The sequence below is a fragment of the Canis aureus genome, chromosome 3, assembly GCF_053574225.1.
Source record: "Canis aureus isolate CA01 chromosome 3, VMU_Caureus_v.1.0, whole genome shotgun sequence".
NCBI classification, from domain to species: domain Eukaryota; kingdom Metazoa; phylum Chordata; class Mammalia; order Carnivora; family Canidae; genus Canis; species Canis aureus.
Genome location: NC_135613.1, coordinates 54,757,337 through 54,776,008, shown reverse-complemented (window position 1 = coordinate 54,776,008; position 18,672 = coordinate 54,757,337). Strand labels below are relative to the sequence as shown.

The following is an 18,672-nucleotide window of genomic DNA, read 5'->3' as shown; positions in this document are numbered from 1 at the left end:
AGCCCTGCTGCCTACTGACGGTGTAAAGGAACCCTCTAGACCACAGGCTCTGAGAGTTCAAGGTTCTCGTCCATCCACCCAACACACGGCAGGTGCTTAGAAAAATCCTTGTTGAGTAAACGAGCTTGTGTGAATCTCTGTCTCCTTATCTGTAAAATGGGGTGACCCCATGTGTCTTCTGGGCTGTGAAGAGGCGCTCTTATTCGCATCACTCCTAGCCCAGGGCTGGACAGGTGGGAGGCCCTCCAATGAATGAACATAACCTGTGATGGACCACAGGGACATGCAGGGCAGCCTCCCTTCTGGCCCCTGCACCCTGGGGGTAGATCCTCCAAAGCGGGGACGGCCCCCACAAAGCAGGAACATCACCTCCCCCTACAGTCCCCCAGCCCTCAGCATCTCCCGACCATCAGGCCTGCAGGCCACACGTATTTCCATGGAAACCGGGCAGTGCCCAGAGCTGCGGCTGCCTCCGTTCCCCGAGCGAGGGAGGTTGCCTTGGATTTTGCTTCCAGCAGGCGAGCCCTTGACACACTTTCAAGGCAACTCTCTGGGGAGTGTTCTGGATTAACTGGTACATCACGTGAGAGTGTTGTCCCTGGCGATGCTCAGCACCTGAGCGGTGCCCTGGGCCTTGCGGGGATGAGGGACCGTGCTGTGATGTCCAGAGCCACCATGCAGAAGCCCCCGGCCTTTCCCTCGGCAAACAGGAAGGCCTCAGAGACCCTCTGGGGGCTGCAGCCTTGCTCTGAGCAGCTCTGAAGCTGATGGCCCCAGGTGTGGTGATGGCGATGGGTGGCCTAACCAAGCCCCCTGGCATCATTCTGAGTAAGAATTATTTTCTGCTTTGGTCTGAGAGACCCACAATTGTATTTCTTCATTCATGGCTCTGCTCCCACTGTCACCTCTGGATGGCATCTGGGTCCCACTGGAGTCTCTTTCCTGTTTCGTTACTTCCTTGCCATTGCACTGCCCTCTCCAGGGTGATGGGCGACCAGGGTGCAGCATCCAGTCAGAGGTCAACACATCTCCCTCAAAAGCAGGTCTAAGCACTCCTAGCTTCACACTCCCCAAGACTCCTCACTGTCAACTGCATACACCAGGCACCAGGCCTGGCTGCCCTATGCCGGGCCCAGCAGGCTCCACCTGTGTGCCCCTGCCCTCACCTCTCCCGGCTGGGAAAGGCCTCCCGGGAGACATGTGCACTCCTCACAGAAGACCAGAGTGTTCTCCAAGGTCAGATTCTATTTATCTGCTAACATGACATTTTTAGGAACATATAAGACCGCAGGTGTATTCAAACTTTGGCTTCACGGCCGTTTACCTGGTCACCTGTTTTGTGCTACTGTTTGCTTGCACCTCAGCGATGTATCCTCTCCACCCCGTACCAGCTTAGAGGGTCGTAAAATAAAGATTTGCTTCTACAAATGGAAAACAGGCCTCCTAAGCCAAAGAGGTGCTTTGAAACTCCAAAAAATTACTAAAATTGTTATTTAAAAAAATGTTAAATATATTGCCTTTTATTGTAAATATTTCCAGCGCACCCTGGAAACTCCAGAATGGAAAGTTGTGTGTGTAATGCACACGTGTGTGGGGGGGTGCATACATGTGTGCAGGTGTGTGTGCCTTACAGGGTCTCAGACCTCGGAGGAACTGAAAGGTGGGAGGTGGAGAAGGAACTTAAGACTCTCCTTTTACTTTTTCCTGTTTCCATCAGGCTGAATTTATTGTTTCCTCGCTTATGTTCAGACAGACCATCCCTCAGCAAAATCACTATTATAATCCTTGCACTTGTCACAATGACCTCACCTGACTCTTGCATCTCACTGAGCTCCCTGAAGGCAAGGATGGCAGGGATGGGGGTGGGGTGGGGGAGGTGGGGGTGGCACGTTCTTTACACCCAGGCCCGGGACACAGTTTTAGTTCAAAGATGAATTACAAGGTAACACTCCTCCTTTTTGTTATGACAGGACCAGTGCTTCCAATGTAAAGGAGCCCAGGGGTCTACGGCGGGAGACAGCAGGGAGTGGTGGGGACTGTGGCAAAATGCTGCCTCTCTGGGGTGGCTGCCACCTGGCTCTGGTCCATTGTTGGACAAACCATTCCTGCCAGACTTTTTGCCTTTTCAAGATATGCCAGGCAGCCAGCTTTTAATGTAAGATCTACCAATTAAAAAAAAAGAAAAGTTAGCTCAAACTTCAAATATATTACACAGGCCAAAGCAACACATCTGCAGGTTAGATTTGTCCCAAGACAAATCTTGGGGTGCCTCAGGTCTCATGCTCCCCTTGGGGCTAACTGGGCCGGGTGCCGAGTTGCCAGTGCTCATCCCAGTCGCTCAAGGGCCTCGGGCCCAGAGGACAAGGTGGCGCTGCCCATGGCCCCGGGAGCTGGGAGGGGGCCCAGGCCTCACCTCTCCCGGATGAACTCTGACATTTCCTTCTGCATCTGCTTGCCTTTCAGTTGCTTCTGAAGCAGCAGCTCGAACCCAGCTACAGTGCCATTGCCTTGAGGATCCTTCTTATCAGCCTAGAAAGGACACAGAGGCATGGGAAGTTAGGTGACGGTGGTGTCCAGGGCTGCAGGGAACGGAGTGTGGGGAAGGCAGCCCCCGAAGGGACCCCCCGCCCCCTGGCAAGCTGACCTCAGCCCAAGAGGGGTGCTGTGCCCACGGTCCCAGTTCGTGTCTCTCTCCTGGGAGGCCTCAGGCAAGCTCTCCCCTGGGTCCAAGTCTGAGCTGCTTCTGTGAAACTCGGTGTTGGGGAGATGCTGGTGCCCACCTCCTATGGTCATTCCAGGGTAAGTGACCCCTGGAAATGGCTTGGCACAGCGCTTGCCGGATCCTAAATGCTCGCTAAGTGGTATCTGATGTTAGTCAACTTTCAACCAAGTCAGGACTCAAGGAAGATGGTCAAGTCAGTGAAATGAGAGTTCAGTACTAGATTCATTTTACAAGCAAATACTCTTAAAATGTCAAAATTAAATGTCTTCTTTCGTTTTGCTTGCATTTCTTCAAGGGGACCTGAATACCTCTTTCCTGCCTCCTACCCAGCAACCCCTAGGCTCAGCCTCCCCTGCAGGACATTCATCCCGGGGTCTGCCCACATAGCTCTTAGAGACTTCTTGGGCCTGGCAGGTACCACACCTGAAGCTGTGTCCTTCCCCATTACAGCCTTTCCCCACCAGGAATCCAGACTCAGATGCTTTGGTGCTTAAAGAAAGGAGTTAAAAATGCATCCTTTGATACCAGACAGGTACATCGGTCCTTGGACCCCTTGTCTCAGCTTAGCCACGGGGTGATGTGGCCAGGCCTTTCCAATCCCAAGCTGTGTCCATCCCCCCTCTTTGCAGTAGGCCTGGGTTGTATCTTATGTCTCTAAGACTACTTCCAGAGCAGATGTTTTAGGAGAAGGGAAATTTGGAAAGGGGTCTGGAGAGAATCCCACTTCCCATCGTTGAGCATTTAAAACCTTATGGACACCCCTCACAAAAACTCCTTTCTGACATGGGATCCCCTTTCCTCAGCCATCCTGACACAAAGCCCTCTGGGCCACACTGCTAATACCTCTCGTGACAGAGAGATCACTACCATGTGGGACACTCCATGGCATGGTAGGGCTGCTCTGGCCACTGAAAAGCTTCTCTGAGTTTTTTTTTTTTTTTTTTAAGATTTTAAATTTATTTATTCATGAGAGACACACAGAGAGGCAGAGACAGAGGCAGAGGGAGAAGCAGGCTCCCTGGGGGGAGCCTGATGTGGGACTCGATCCCCAGACCCCGGAATCATGCCCTGAGCCAAAGGCAGACGCTCAACCACTGAGCCACCCAGAAGTCCCATTCTCCGAGTATTTTTAAGATCCACATGCTTCACTGTGTGAATGCTACACCTTGATAAAAGCCAAAGAACCGTCCCCCCCAAATCCTTGCCTCAATCTGCCTCCCACATGGGATGGAGAGTGATGTGTCCACACTTGGGAAAAGCAACCAGAAATGGTGGACTTTGATGGCTGTGTCAGTGGGGAGGTTTCTGTTAGAGGAAAAAGTGGTGGTCAGGAAAAATAAAGCCCTAGTAAGGAGCAGATTGCAGCAGAGCCTGAATGAGGACAGGACTGCACAAATGGCGCTCCCTTGGATGCTGACCAGTGGCAGGGCCCCTGATGCCTCCACATGAACCCCACATGAACTGTCCTGAAGCTCCCGGGGTTTGCATTCCCAGGGCTCCAGCCAGTCTCCCCTGAATGCTCCACTTTGCACGCCCCTCTTCCGAGCTGACATCTATAACCAGCCACTTCCCGTCGCCCCCAATCTCTGGCTCCACCGTGAGCTTCTGTACGTGCTGTTGACTCCTCCACCAGCCACTCCCAGTCCTCCTCGCACGACGCTTCTAAACCTCATCACATCGTATTCCAACATCTTCCTACTGCAAACAGAAGGAGACCTAGCATGCTCATGGGGCCCCCTGAATCCCCTACACTCTGACCTCTGCTACCCCACAGAACCCTCTCTATGACGTCTGCTGCCCCTCTCCAGATCCCAACCCCCCCACCCCCACCCCAAGGTCTGGGAGATACACGGCTGGGCCACTGGGAATCACTGGGTATCTTTGAGAGCACAAGTGACTTGTCAACAGAATAAAAGTATGTCTGTCTGGTGCTTGGCTTGCAAACTAGAAACGGGTAGCAATGCCATCCTGCATGGTGGCGAAACAAACAGTTTTTATTCTGTGTGTTAACTGCTCCTCAGGGTCTCTGCTTAAGTGTTTTTTTTTTTTTTTTTAACCCTAAAGCACACAATTCAGTGTTTTTTTTATATGTTCCCAAGGATGAGCAACCATCAGCACTATACGAATCCAGAGTGAGTTGATTTCACTTTGAAAGTCACTGCTGGCCTTACAGGCGGAGGCCAAGGGCTATTCCTAGAGCTTCTGAGCAGGCGGGCTGTGCACTTGTCAACAGATAACTGATTTTGTTGTGGGAAAATACACGTAAGATAAAATTTACCAGGTTAACCTTTTTTTTTTTTTTTTTAAAGAAGGCTCCACCCCCGGCCTGGAGCCTGGGACTTGAACTCATGACCCTGAGATTAAGCCCTGAGTGGAGATCAAGAGTCAGGATACCTAACCGACTGGGCCCCCCAGGCACCCCCCGATCTTAACCACTTTTAAGGATGCAGCTCAGCGGCATCAAGCGCATTCACAGGGATGCACAACCGTCACCCACCATCTGTCTCCAGAACTCTTTTTTATCTTGCAAAAGTGAAGCTCTGCACTCATTGAACAGAATGCAAAAGTTCTGGAACCACAGTGAGTAAAGGCAGAGCTCTCCACAGATCCTGGCTCCCAACTTCCTCCTGCCTGATAGAAGCAGGGAAGCCCCAAAAGGTAAAGCTTTTGTCCAAGGTCACCTTCAAGTGTGACAGAGCAAGTGGGGTGGCCAGATTCCCCCACTGAAGTTGGCTCCAGCCTATTGCTCCTACCAAGCAGCAAAGTAGTGACCCTCAGCTCATCTGCATTCCATCCGGGGTTGCCGTGCTGCCCTGAATGAAAATCCCATGGATCCGCTGAGATTTATGAAACTATCTGAACTCTAAGAGGGTCTCAAACGTCTGCCCTGGATGCTCAATCTACCACCAGGTTTCAACAGAAGAGGATCCTCTTCTTTTGAGCTTGAGACCCTTCATGCACCTTCTGGGTGTCCTCTACTCCTGATCCTCGGAGAAGTAGGGGGTGGAGGAAACTGAGGCACACTTACCCAGAAATAGTCACAATAGCTCCACTCGGTTGGTTTCAGCAGCTGCTGCTCCGGCATCGTGTCTGGGTGAGGGAATGTCACGCAGTTTATCTGCAGAGCACAGAACAAGAAAGAAAATGACTCGCCTAGAAGGTTGGGAGCAGCTGGGAAGGCTCTGTGCCTGGCACACGGCATTACAGAGGTCTCCCTTTACACCAGTTTGGCAGAACATGCACTGACTGCAGTCTCGGGATGCTCCAGGGGCCCGCGTTTCCAATGAGGGGCAGCAGCACTCATGCCCACCCCAGGGGGGTGCAACCGGTCCCAACTCTCTGCAGGGCAGCATAACAGGATCTATCAAAAAACACATGGCCTGAGCCTCCAACCCAGTGACCACTACGGAGAGCATGCCCTATGGATGGATCTGCGTCCACGAGCAGGGGAGTGGTTAAACAGCAATGGGCAGAGAGGCATCTATGAGATTTGCATAGGCAGCTGAAAACGTCGGGAGAAAGTTCTTACATGTTGATGTGGAAGGCGCGCCAGGTCGTATTATCAAGTGGGGAAGAAAAAAACCAGGATGTAGAATAGTATTTACAAAATACTACTATTTGTGCAGGAAGACAGAGATTGAGCAAGAGACAGAGCGGGGAGGAGAAAACATATACACATCTGGTCATTTATGTACGGAATACTTCTGGAAGCCGATAACATCGCCTGCTTCCTGAAAAAGGAACTATGTGGCCGAGGGGTCAGGTCGAGAGTTTACCTTGTGCGTTTTATGCACCATATGTATTCTACGGACAAAGAGAGTGGAAGGTGATGATGCTAGGATGTGTGCTTGGGGCCGGGCCCCCCAGGACAGGACAGTGAAGATGTTCCTGGGGCCTGTCTCAGACGACCCTGCCCAGGCACGTCCGTGGTGCCCTGGCTTTCCCCACCCGGTGGAAGCGCTCTGGCCCCCGCTTCTGTTGGGGTTGCTTCAAGCCTGGGATCCGCTCCTGGGGAAGCCCGTTCATTTGTGTTCAGCATGGGAGCCACGGAGATTCGGGGAGGCGAGACCTGGGCCCTGCTGTCTGCAAGCCTCACCCCGGAGCCAGCACCCGCCCAAGTGGGAACCCTGTGATGTTCAAGCAGGAACCGCATGGAAAACCCTGGGGTTCTGGACAGAGGCCGCATAAACTGCAATGCTAGGCAGCCGTGTGCATGAACGAGGTGCCTCGTGCACAGAAGCTGTGGTTTGGGTGGGGGTGCCCAGCCCCCACTCTGGGGAGGGGCGCGGTCTGTGGAGATTTGTCCAAGAGCAGATCTTGCTCTCAGCTCCTGCCAATTGCTATCAAGCCGGCAGGAGGAGTTCAGCGTGTCGTCAGGTGACACAACATGGGACGCTGGATGTGCATGTAGCACATACATTCCGCTCTGGCTGCCCGAGCCCCGGGTCTCACCTGCAGTCCCAGGAGGTCAGGACGGTGTGGGAGACGTCCCAGCCAAGGACAGGAGCCCTCTCCTCCGGGATACACACCCATCCTGGAAGGAAGGGCTGGGATTCCCCTTCTGGAGGGGAAGACCAGGAGCAGGAAGGATCCAGAAAACCCTGGGGATGTGGAATCTCCTCCTCCTGGCCTGAGGGAGTCTGCAGTGGGGGAGGCCCAGCCTCCCGATGCCCACCATCAGGCAACTGTCCCCCCAAACCCTCTTTTCAGGCTGACACACTAGGGGCGTCTCTCCCCAGCCCCGGGGGGCTGGGATGGCTCACTGCCGCCTGGATCTCCTGCAGAGAGAATCATGGACACAAGGGCCGGATTCCCAAGCGTCGCATATTCCTGATGTCACGTGCCAGCTATTCTTGTTTCAACAAGTAACAGCGATCACAGGGGCATCCTTATTTTGTGTGATAATGTGGTCTGTGAACATTTCAACCAAATCTAGCGACAAACGAATGACGGCGTTACATTGGGCGTTAAGGATCGCAGAACTGGGTGAACACAGAGATCTTCTAGAGCATTCTGGTGGGGGTTGAAGGCAAGAGGTCCCACAAATGGCCCTGTAATAACCACAGAAGGGGATGATCTGGCTGGGCTGGGGGACGGGGGACAAGGAGGGCTCATCCCTGCCATCGCTTCTACTGCTTTGTGAGGATACGGGTCCTTGGATGGACTGGCCAAAGGCGCCAGGGTGCTTGTCCCCGCCTCTACCAACTCTGGTTTGGGGATGGATGCTCCTGCCCGTCGCACAGGGATGTCCCCAATGCTCCTCAGAGCCCCGCATCCCTTGGTAGGTGCCAACAAGAACTGCACCCCACAAGCTCCCCGGGGGAGGCAGCAATAACCACTGGGAATCCCTAGGAGGCCTTCACTCAGGCGCCCCACACACATTGCCATGTCATCATCCCAGCAACCCCCATGGGCTGCGTTACACGGGCCTCATTTTACAGGAAGAAACTGAAAATACCACAAGTTAAGAATCTGAATCGGGGCTGGGCTGACAGCAGAGCTCAAGCCATCAACCACACGGCTGTTCAGTGGAACGCTGGCCTGTCCACTTCCCATGCAAACGTCTGTTGCATGTGCCCCTCGAGATGCTAGATCTTTCCAGCCCTCTGCACACATGCATTTGTAATTATGCTTCTCATGACTGTTTAATCAGCCAGAGAGTCTGCTCCATGATGGGAAAGAGACCCTTTCTCTGCTGTCTCCCTATTACCTGGCAAGCACAGAACCCTGAGGGGTGCTCCACAAGTGTCCCTTGGTGCAATAACTGAAGGCCAGTGATGGATGGAATGGGTCTCTGTCCTCAACGGTTTTATTTTTTTTTTTAAGATTTTATTTATTTATTCATGAGAGACACACAGAGAGAGGCAGAGACACAGGCAGAGGGAGAAGCAGGCTCCCTGCGGGGAGCCCGATGTGGGACTCCATCCCAGGACCCCGGGATCACGCCCTGAGCCGAAGGCAGATGCTCAACCACTGAGCCACCCAGGTGTCCCTGTTCTCAACAGTTTAAAGCCTCACAAGGAAGGCAAATCGGTGCATAAGCGATTGCCCTACTTTGGGATGAATCACCACTAGGGTTAGCATGGGTGCTGGGACTGCAGGAATGGCTGGGGGTTGGGAGAAGGAATCTGAGAGAGAGAGAGAAATTTAGCTAATAAGAGGGTTAGGGTTAGGCAGAGAGGGGGTGAGAGATACAGAGGGTCACAGGTTCACAAAGGATCCAGGGTCCGAGGCCGCACCCATAGTCGGGGGATCACTGCTCTGTGTGGCTGGGAGGCAGAGTCAGGGAGGACTTAAAACTGAGGCCAGAGGGGAGCCCTGTGGGCGTGGGAGCCCTGGAAGCATCCAGCAGGAGACTGACCTGACTGGGCTGCTGGCGGGGTGAGTTCTCAGAAGGGAGAACCCAGACCTCGGCCACCAGGGATCCTCCCCAGGGACCTGGGGATCGCGACGGTGGCTCAGAGCAACAGGATCGGCAGAAGAGCACGGGAGATCTTGCAGGGAGATTGTGAAGTGAACCAACCAGGGGCGACTTTGCTCTCTAACTACCCTGCCCCCACCTGGGGACATTGGTGGTTGTTACAAAATAGGGGGGGGGGGGCGATGGGAGGAAGGAGGCGCTGCTACAGGCCCCCCTAGTGGGTAGAGGCCAGGGATGCTGGTAAACATCCTACATCTGCCGGACCTCCCCCTTTGCGCCCCCAAATAAGAGAATCCAACCTAAACAAAGAGCAAGTAGAGAAGCCTTTCCTCGTGGAAACCTTCATGTGTGGCTCTCTGTGCCCTCCTGGGGGACGTTTTCCAGATTCACAACATCTCTGGGATGGAGCCTGTTCTCCTCCGAGGCCTCCTGGGCACAGCCAAAGCCTTGATGGCATCTTCCTCCCGGCAAACACAGTGGACAGGCTAAGGAACCACCATCTGCTCTAATCAGAGCCAATAATGTGCCAGCCACGGCTCTAACTGCTTTACGTCAGGCAGGTGCTGTTATTACCCCCATTCTACAGAGGAACAAACTAAGGCACCGACAGGTTCAGTCGGTTATGCAAGGTCACACGGCTCGTGCTTCCTGGTTGGAGTCAGTGTCGGAAGCCAGGCAACCCCGCTTTTCACTTTGGTCACACTACCTTCCACACCCCCACCCAAGGCGGGGCGGGGGGAGGGGTGGCAGGCTCAGGTGGGAAGAGGCACTTGACAGGGAGCAGGACAGGGGGCATGCCTCTCAATGAGTACCGTCTGGGAGAAGTTTTGGGGGCCACCCCCACCCTCGATCCTCCTGAAGTCAGTGCCCCCGACCTGTGACATCTTCACGCTGACATCAACTGGTTTCTCCAGCCCTCGGATAAACGAGGGGAATCACCACCACCCCGCCTCCCCGACGGCCACTGCGTGGCTGAGGCTCTGCACAGGGGCAGCTGGGATCACAAGCACCACTGTCCCACCCCACTAGAAACCCTCGGAGCATTCTAAGGGGGCTGCAGCCACCAATTAAGGCTGCTGGCCACGGCATGACAGGTGCTAGACACAAGTGCGCCTGATGTAGGGAGTCCCCGAGAGCATCATCCGCTTCGCTGGCACCTGGCTCTGAATTTGCTTCTGGAGGGAGGCAGATCTGGGAGGGGGTGGAAGAGAAGTCAGAGCCGGGGTCTATGGAAGTGGAAAAGAAACGACCCCAAGGGCTCACCTGCAGCCCACCAGCTCCCACCGAGGTTCCAGGGCGTATGATGGGCCACATCAAGAAGCACAGGCTGAGGACCACAGGGTCCCCAGATTCCTCCCTCCAGGCTATGCAGCGTTGTTGTCAGCTTCTCTGGAATCCTCTAGATTTCTCACATGTCCTGTTTGTGCCAAGGGCTGTGAGCTGCCACGAGGGCCTGTCACTCCTAATCAAGCAACCCACCCCGTGGCTGGCTCTGCCCAGAGCTTGCTCCAGGCCACCAGCAGCAGGAGCGGAAGCTGGCCTGTCAGGATCAAGCTCCATCCTGGTTCCTCGGCCCTGTCCACACACAGCCCGGGACCTGGATGCGCTGCTCTTTACTGCCCAGCGAGCGTCTGAGCGAATGCCTGCAAACGCCCTGTCCACTCTGCAGGATCCGATAGGGTGGGAGATTGCTCACCCGGGCCCCACTCGCCAGCAGAGGTCAGCCTGTGCCCTGGGAGCTGGGCATCTCCCCCACCTCCCCATCCAGTGGCCCGGCGGGTCTCCTTTCTGGGAAACCACAGAACCCTGGAGGATCAGAGCCCAGAGGGAGGACTGCGAACGGGACAGGGGGCAGCGAGCGCTTTGTGGACAGAGAAGAGCAGCACGCAGGCCTTCACCCATCTCGGCCCGGACGTGCGTGGGGCCACCTGGGAGGGTAGGCAGCAGGCCCAGCTCCAGTCCAGTCCCGGGGCTCTGCTTGCTCCGAGCCCTCTGGCTGGTCACTTCCTCTGGCAAAAACTCCCAGAGGAGGCATAAGTGTGTATTTACAACCCCTGGGGGTGGTGGTTGCAACACAAATATCCCTGCTGAGCCCCAGATCAACCAAGTGTCATAGGTCTAGGAACCCATCGAGGAACTGGCATTTTAAGCAAATGTCCCAGAGGCTTGGGCTGCCAGCAACACTTTGCAGGCCAGCTCTGAGCAGCTCCGATTTAGGTCAGTGGGAAGGAGGAGGGGAGACACGAGGCCAGGACAGACAATGAGCAAGGTGTGCTGGAGAGGCGGCTCTGACCAAGCGCCTTGACGCTCTGGCTCAAAGCCAAGGCATGGCCAGTGACTCAGGTCCCTACCTTGGGGCCCCCAGAACATCCCTGCCAGGAAAGCGCTTCCACTTTGCATCTGTCCTTTCCACTTTTCTCCTACTATTCTAACATACCACCATACCACCACCCTCCCCCCTCCCTCCCCCTCCCTCCGCTGGAGGACACTTGGTGGGGGGGGCGGTTCTGCTTTGCTCTGGGGCATTCCCTGGCGCTCTGAAAGTGAGGATAACATGGCCCACGCCCTGCCCATCAGCTGCCCCTGACCCAGGCCCCACTCTCTTCCACAGGCAACTCCAAGGGCGGGGGGCACACAGGCTCTGAGTCCTGATGCATCCCAGCCGGGCGAGGTACGGCTGCCTGCCTCAGTTCTGTCATCTGTAAACAGGGTCAAGAAGACCAGTGCGCCCCGAACACTTACTACATGCCCGGCTCCTGTTCTGAGTGCTTTGGGCATACAGAAGCATTTAGTCCTCACCCCATCCCCGGGGCACAGACACCTGCCATCTCTCCCCGTTGTACAGATGTGCACACTGAGACACAACGGGGCTGCTGTACAGCTAGCAGGTGCTGTAACAGACCCTCTGGCTTCACGGCCACCATACGACAGTGGTCCTGTCACCTCCACCTCACACAGCGAGCAGAGAGCTCCATGAGCCGCTCGAACACTACCAGCGCATAGTAAATGCACACCAAAGTGGCAGCAATTACGGTTGCCGATGTCACCGTGAACCCAACCCTATCTTTCATCCAGAGCAGGATATTCAGCCTGCACGAGCCAGGGTGGCATACCCGTTCTGGGCCTCATTTTCGTGTGGATGGTCAGAATGGCTCAGACCTGCCTGTGCTGGAGCCTGAGGGAGCAGGTCCCCACTCTGGGCTCCCTGCGCTCGAGTCAAAGCAGCACACCTAGGACCCCACATCTCATGTCTCCAAGCCCTTAGCTGGCGGACTGAGCAGCGGGACAAGGCATTTGTCCCCTTTCCCCGACACGGGCCTTGTGTGTGTGTGTGTGTGTGTGTGTGTGTGTGTGTGTGTGTGTGTGTTGGGGAGTCCTCCTGGGCTTGCCTGTGGGGGCTTGGTGGGCTTCTAGAAGAACCCCAGGAGGCGGTCTGGCCACCCCAAGCAGGAGCTGCCTGCACCCCTCCAGAACTCTCAGAGTTCTTTTCCTCTTGTTTTTAACTTTGACATCTTCCAGAAGTCACCCTGCCCGCAAAGCAACCCGCCGTGGCTGTAATTTACATGTCACATCGTAGCTGGTGTGCAGAGCACAGGCTACCCCCTCCGCCCCGCCCGGGCACATGTGCCTCCCCCGGGGAGGAGGGCTTCTGCATCTTTCCTACCACGCCTGCACCTGCACCCAGTCACCCACCGGGAGGGAAAAAGTGAAAGGTGAAATCAACAGAAGGCCTGGGGTGGGGGTGGGGGTGGAGATGAAGGTGGGGCGAGGGGGGTTGGGGATGGGGGTGGGGGTGAGGGTGGGGATGAGGATGGGGTGAGGGTGGGATGGGGATGGGGGTGAGGGAGGGGATGGGGGTGAGGGTGGGGATGACGATGGGGGTGAGGGTGGAGATGAGGTTGGGGTGAGAGTGGGATGGGGATGGGGGTGAGGGATAGGGATGGGGATGGGGGTGAGGATGGGTGTGAGGGTGGGGATGAGGATGGGGGTGAGGGTGGAGATGAGGTTGGGGTGAGAGTGGGATGGGGATGGGGGTGAGGGATAGGGATGGGGATGGGGATGAGGGTGAGGATGGGGGTGGGGGTGGGGATGGGGTGCGGGTGGGGATGGGGATGGAGTGAGGGTGGCATGGGGATGGGGATGAGGGTGAGGGATGGGGATGGGGTAAGGGTGGGATGGGGATGAGAGTGGGGAGGAGGATGGGGGTGAGGATGGGGCTGAGGATGGGGTGAGATAGGGATGGGGGTGAGGGATAGGGATGGGGGTGAGGGATAGGGGTGGGGATGGGGTGAGGATGAGTGTGAGAGTGGGGATGAGGATGGGGTGAGGGTGGGGATGAGGATGGGAGTGAGGATGGGGTGAGGATGGGATGGGGATAGGGTGAGGGTGGGGTTGAGGATGAGGTGCGGGTGGGGATGGAGTGAGGGTGGCATGGGGATGGGGATAAGGGTGAGGGATGGGGATGGGGTGAGGGTGGGGATGGGGATGGGGTGGGGGTGGGGAAGCGGTGAGGTTGGGGATAGGGATGGGGATGGGGGGTTAGGCTGGGATGGGGATGGTGGGGAAGGCAAGGGGAATCTCAGCTCCATCCAAGCTTCGGAACTTCGCAGATTCTAGGCTGGGCTTGCACTGGGTCCACATTGCCATGGCAACCGCCCAGCAGGCAGAAAGCCCCGCTCGCCCGCCCCACCTGTGAGCGCCAGCGGAAGTCCATCGCTTACCGTGATGGTATTTTCCTTGCTCTGCTTTTTGCCTGGCGATGAGGATCCCAGGTTCTGGGGAGAGAGGCAAGAGACATCATCGAGGCTGTTCTCCATACTGGACATCTCGGGTTTTCTATTCGGGCTCCCTGCAAGCCGCGTGCTGGGAAGTTCGGGGGACGCTGGAGCTCCCATTAACCCTTAAGTCACCATATTCAGGAAGAGGGCAGGCAGGAGCGGCCCAGACCCCACGCTGCTTCCTGGGGGGGGGGCCGGGCGGGCTCGCAGCCTCCAGCCCAGGCTCTGAGGGAACCACTCCAAGCCAGGTCTCCCTCCTCTTCTCGCAGCCCCTGATTTGGGGACTTAACCCCTCAGCTGCCCTCTGCTGGTAAGCCTTCCGAGTGCTGCCTGCTGTCTGAACCTGCAGAAGCCGCCGGGGAGCAGAGAGTTAAAAGCAGGCCGCCACCTCCTGGCACCAAGGACTCCGAAAACGACTTGTATCCTGAATCCCCTGGGTCCAACACATCAAACCCTCAATCCGTGCAACGTGCAACGGGGATGCCTGGCCCCCTCTGTGACGTGCCACTGCCCCGACCCCGGGAGGCAGGAGGGATTTCTCAGCAGAGCCGCCTCTCTGCTTTTATTCATTCAGCCTTTGCATTGCCTTTTTTATGTCTTCCTGCTGCCAGCGCATAAGCCACTGTCCCAAATACCTTGGATCCCACAGGTCCTCAGCAGCCTTGCCCCAGTCCCAGCATGGTTCTGAGATGGATTACATTAAGGATTACCAGCTGAAAAGACCACATCTCAAAAGACCAGATCACAGGAGTCTATGATCCTAAAGTGGAGGAGGATCAATGCTGAGGAGGTCGTTGCCCCATTATTAGCAGTTATGTTAGTGACTCAAGAGGGTCTCTGAGCAGGATGTGCAATGTCCATTCCTGTCCTGAGCCATTCAATGAGCGGGAAAGCGGGCTCACCCCAAGGCCCTGGGAGAGGGGGCATTATATGGATGACCTGGGACCCACAGCCTTCTTGCCCTAGTGGAACCTAAGGACATGGTTGTCAGGGAGGCTTCTCCAGCCAGCCTCAGGGACCCAGCAATGCCCATCCTGGGCCGGCATCACTCGGACCACTGGCAGGATGAGCATCTGGGCTCGGGGGTCAGCCTGGCCTCAGGATGCCATCTGCTCAGCACACAAAACAGAGAGCTTGATGGAGCCCATGCTTGCAGCCCATGTTCATCCTCTTACTCACATCCAGACCTACCTGGGCCAGTAAGGAAAGTCAGTTAATGGAAGCCGATACCCTCAGGCTAGCGAGCTAAAAGGGACTGTGCACATCATCTACGTCCTAGACAAGAAACATAAATTCACTAGGGGCACCTGGGTGGCTCAGGGGTTGAGTGTCTACCTTCAGCTTAAGGATCATCTCGAGGTCCTGGGATCAAGTCCTGCATCGAGCTCCCGACAGGGAGCCTGCTTCTCCCTCTGCCTGTGTCTCTGCCTCTCTCTCTGTCTCTCATGAATAAATAAATAATTTTTTTTAATAAAGAAACTCAGTAACTTTGTCACTGTGCCAAGTCATGCGACTTCTCTCACGTTCACTGTTTGCTATCAGTGGTCTTCAAACTTTGGAGTGCATCAGAATGAACAAGAAGTGGCCCCAAATTGGGTCCCACCTGACCCAGCAGCTCTTGGGGGTGAGGGAGCAGTGTCTCTGAAGCAGAGTTTGGGGGCCTCCCTTGGGGACTCACTGATCTATGATCTGTCATTCATCAAGGCTTCCCTACTTCTGGTAGCCACTCTAGTAGCCCAGGAAGGCTCTGGGGCTGCCTCAAGCTTGTGGCCAACCACAGCTTCGATGGACATTTTCAAAGCATCAACGCATCCACCTTGCTAACCCTGGACCCTCCTGTGCTATCATTCACACCCCAGGGCATTTGCCAAAATTGGGCCACCTGACAGGAAGACAGAGGCCACAGGTAGGAGCTCCAGTGCCGCTACCCTGTGGCAGGTGTAGGGCTCTCCTGCGGGTTCCTCTGTATGGGCACTGGCCAAGCAAATGCACGCCAGGGAGGGGGGTGCAGAAGGGAAGCCTCTGGTGTGGTAAAGTGAGGAAGTCAGAGCCGCAGGCTCTTTTCTCTCTATTCTTCTGGCTTCTCACATGGAGGCTGGGGACAACCTCCTGCTTTTTGGGTATCTTTGCAGGGATGGAGAAAGATCTCCATCATCCACAAACACTGATTTGGGGGCCATTGTGTCCAAGGTTCTATGGAATGAAGCTGGATACAGAGGTTGCCCTCATCCCCGTAACTTGGGTCAGGACAGGAGTGCAAGTAATGGCATGGATGGGGGGCATCCTATGTGTGGGTGTTGGCACCTTCCCACTCTCTGCTCTCCAGGTAGTACAGCCTTAGCCTGGGCTGACCACTACACACATACACACACACACACACACACACACCTCACACACACACACACACACACACATCCCTGCAGCATTCCACAGAAGGGCTTAGAGGGAACAACACCTCCATCACGGGGAGAATACCTACTAGCTAGATGTTGGTTTCTAAATATTATTTCAGACTCAAAGGAACCAGGATCCTGGGAGAAATGGCTCATTTCAGAAGCCAGGCCCATCTGGAACACCTTATTATTCTAGGAGGTTAGAAACCATGCAAAGAACAATGCAATCTCACCAACGGACCCAAGCGCCTGCAGATAGAAGTTCCAACAAGCCAAATTTGGGATTGGGACAATGGGAGCATGATTATGAATAATGACTACAAATGAGTAACTTCAAAGGGCAGGGAGGGAGAGGGGGGCAGCATTCCTTTCTGGAAGAAGGCCCATAAAAATGGATAGAGAATCACAACATCACCATTTGCAAAGCCCAAAGTCAAAATGGATCCGGCCACAGTCACCAAGGATGCTCAAAGCATTGAGGTGAAAAGCCTGTGAAGGAATAGGATATGCCCATGGTCTCACCCTATCACCCTCCAGATTACTGGCTAATTAGAAAGGGAAAAAAATGCACCCTTGCAAAGGGGTCTTCGCATTAACCTGGAGCTCAAACCCCCGGTTTGTATCGCTGGTAGGGTGCTATCCCAGGAGGCCCCAGGTGGTAGAAGTCCTTGCCAGAACTGTTAGCCCGAGTCTAAGCATAAAAAAACAACTGGATTAAGCATGCGGGTCATTCTACACCTGGCCTGGACTTGTCTCAAAAAGAGCCTCTGTGGGGCAAGACAAAAGAACATAAAAACATGTGGTGAATACGGTCTAGATTAAAAGAAGTAAAAGCCATAAATGAGATGAAATGGTCTATCCCTTCAATGGAATACTATGTGGCCATAAAAAAGGAACATGGTGCTACTACATCTGCAACATCCACTGACGTCGGAACATGTCCTAAGGGCAAAGAGCCAGACACAAAAGACCACACGTGCTGCGATTCCACTTATATGAACCGTCCAGAAGAGGCAAATCGATGGAGACAAAAAGAAAAAAAAATAGGTCAGTGGGTGCCAAAGGCTTCCGGGGATTCTTCCCGGGGCAATGAAAATGCTCTAAAAACGATTACGATGGTGGTGGCATAACTGTGACCGTTGCACTGTGCATTTTAAGTGGATGGATTGTAGGCTGTGTGAACTGCATCTCAATAAAGCCCAGAGAGAGGGAAACTTTAAAGAGATCTAGCCAATAATACATCCACGTGGGAAACTGGAACGTACCCTGGGCTGGGGAGATAAAGGGGGAGTTTGACGAGGAATTACGTATATTAAATGATCATAAAAAATTAACATCTTCTCACACGGGCTAATGCTACTGTGGTCATGTCCCCTCTCCATGGAGATACACACTCCGGAGCATTTCCAGTAAAAACAGTGTGTCGGAACTTTGCTTTCAAATAATCCTGGGATGGGGGGACAGGAGAGGTAGGCAATGGAGCTATAAATGAAGATTGGCTGCATAATCATTGCAGTTAGAGGACGAGTCCATAGTACTTTACTACAGCAAGCCTTCTGTGTTTCTAAATGTTTGCCAAGGTGCAGAATAAAAAAAAATTTTTTTTAATGTCCTTTGTTTATGATTCTGGAAAGTTTTCTCCTTCCTTGTTTCTTTTTTAATTTTTAAAAAATATTTTATTGGGACACCTGGGTGGCCTAGTGGTTGAGCGTCTGCCTTTGGCCCAGGGCGTGATCCAGGGGTCCTGGGGTCAAGTTTGGCATCGGGCTCCCCAGAGGGAGCCTGCTTCTCCCTCTGCCTGTGTCTCTGCCTCTCTCTCTGCATCTCTCATGAATAAATGAAAAACATCTTTTTAAAAACTATTTATTTATTTATTAAAGAGAAAGAGAGAGCAAGCACATGTGGGTGGAGGGGCAGAGAGAAAAGGATAACTGAAGAATGTGTGAATGAGCAAATGAACACAGGGGTGTTTGAGATACAGAGTTGGGGGTGGGTCAAGCAGGTTGCCCATTGGAGCAGGGAGCCTGATGTGGGTCTCGAACCCAGGACCCTGGGATCATGACCCGAGCCAAAAGAAGATACTCAACCGACTGAGCACCCCCAGGTGCCCCGCACCTTCCTTTTTTAAAAGTCCCTGCCCAGCCTGGTCTCCTACTCTCGCCTGGGCCACTCTGCTGTCACTGCAAGGTGAGGACCCATGGGGGTGATAACACACAAAACGGTGCTGGGTGGACTGCACTAACCCACAGGCCCCGGCTGGGCAACCCTTCCTGACCCCGTCTTCAGGCCCCGTGAATCCTCGGAAGGCGGGATGCAGAATGAAACCTCTCAATGACCCCCCTGTTCTGGTGGAAGAGA

At 54.6% G+C, this 18,672-nt stretch overlaps 1 protein-coding gene across 9 annotated transcripts in view; it reads right to left on the bottom strand.

Annotated features, from left to right (window-relative positions):
• The window catches only part of GAS7 (growth arrest specific 7), a 208,833-nt gene that overhangs the window by 23,466 nt on the left and 166,695 nt on the right, over positions 1-18,672 (bottom strand). For all 9 annotated transcript variants that reach the window (XM_077892642.1, XM_077892645.1, XM_077892646.1 and 6 more), the window contains 3 exons: positions 13,865-13,918; positions 5,751-5,840; positions 2,414-2,529 (listed from right to left, as the gene is read on the bottom strand). In XM_077892642.1, coding sequence (XP_077748768.1) covers positions 2,414-2,529; positions 5,751-5,840; positions 13,865-13,918 — 260 coding nt within the window. The remainder of the gene's footprint in view (positions 1-2,413; positions 2,530-5,750; positions 5,841-13,864; positions 13,919-18,672) is intronic.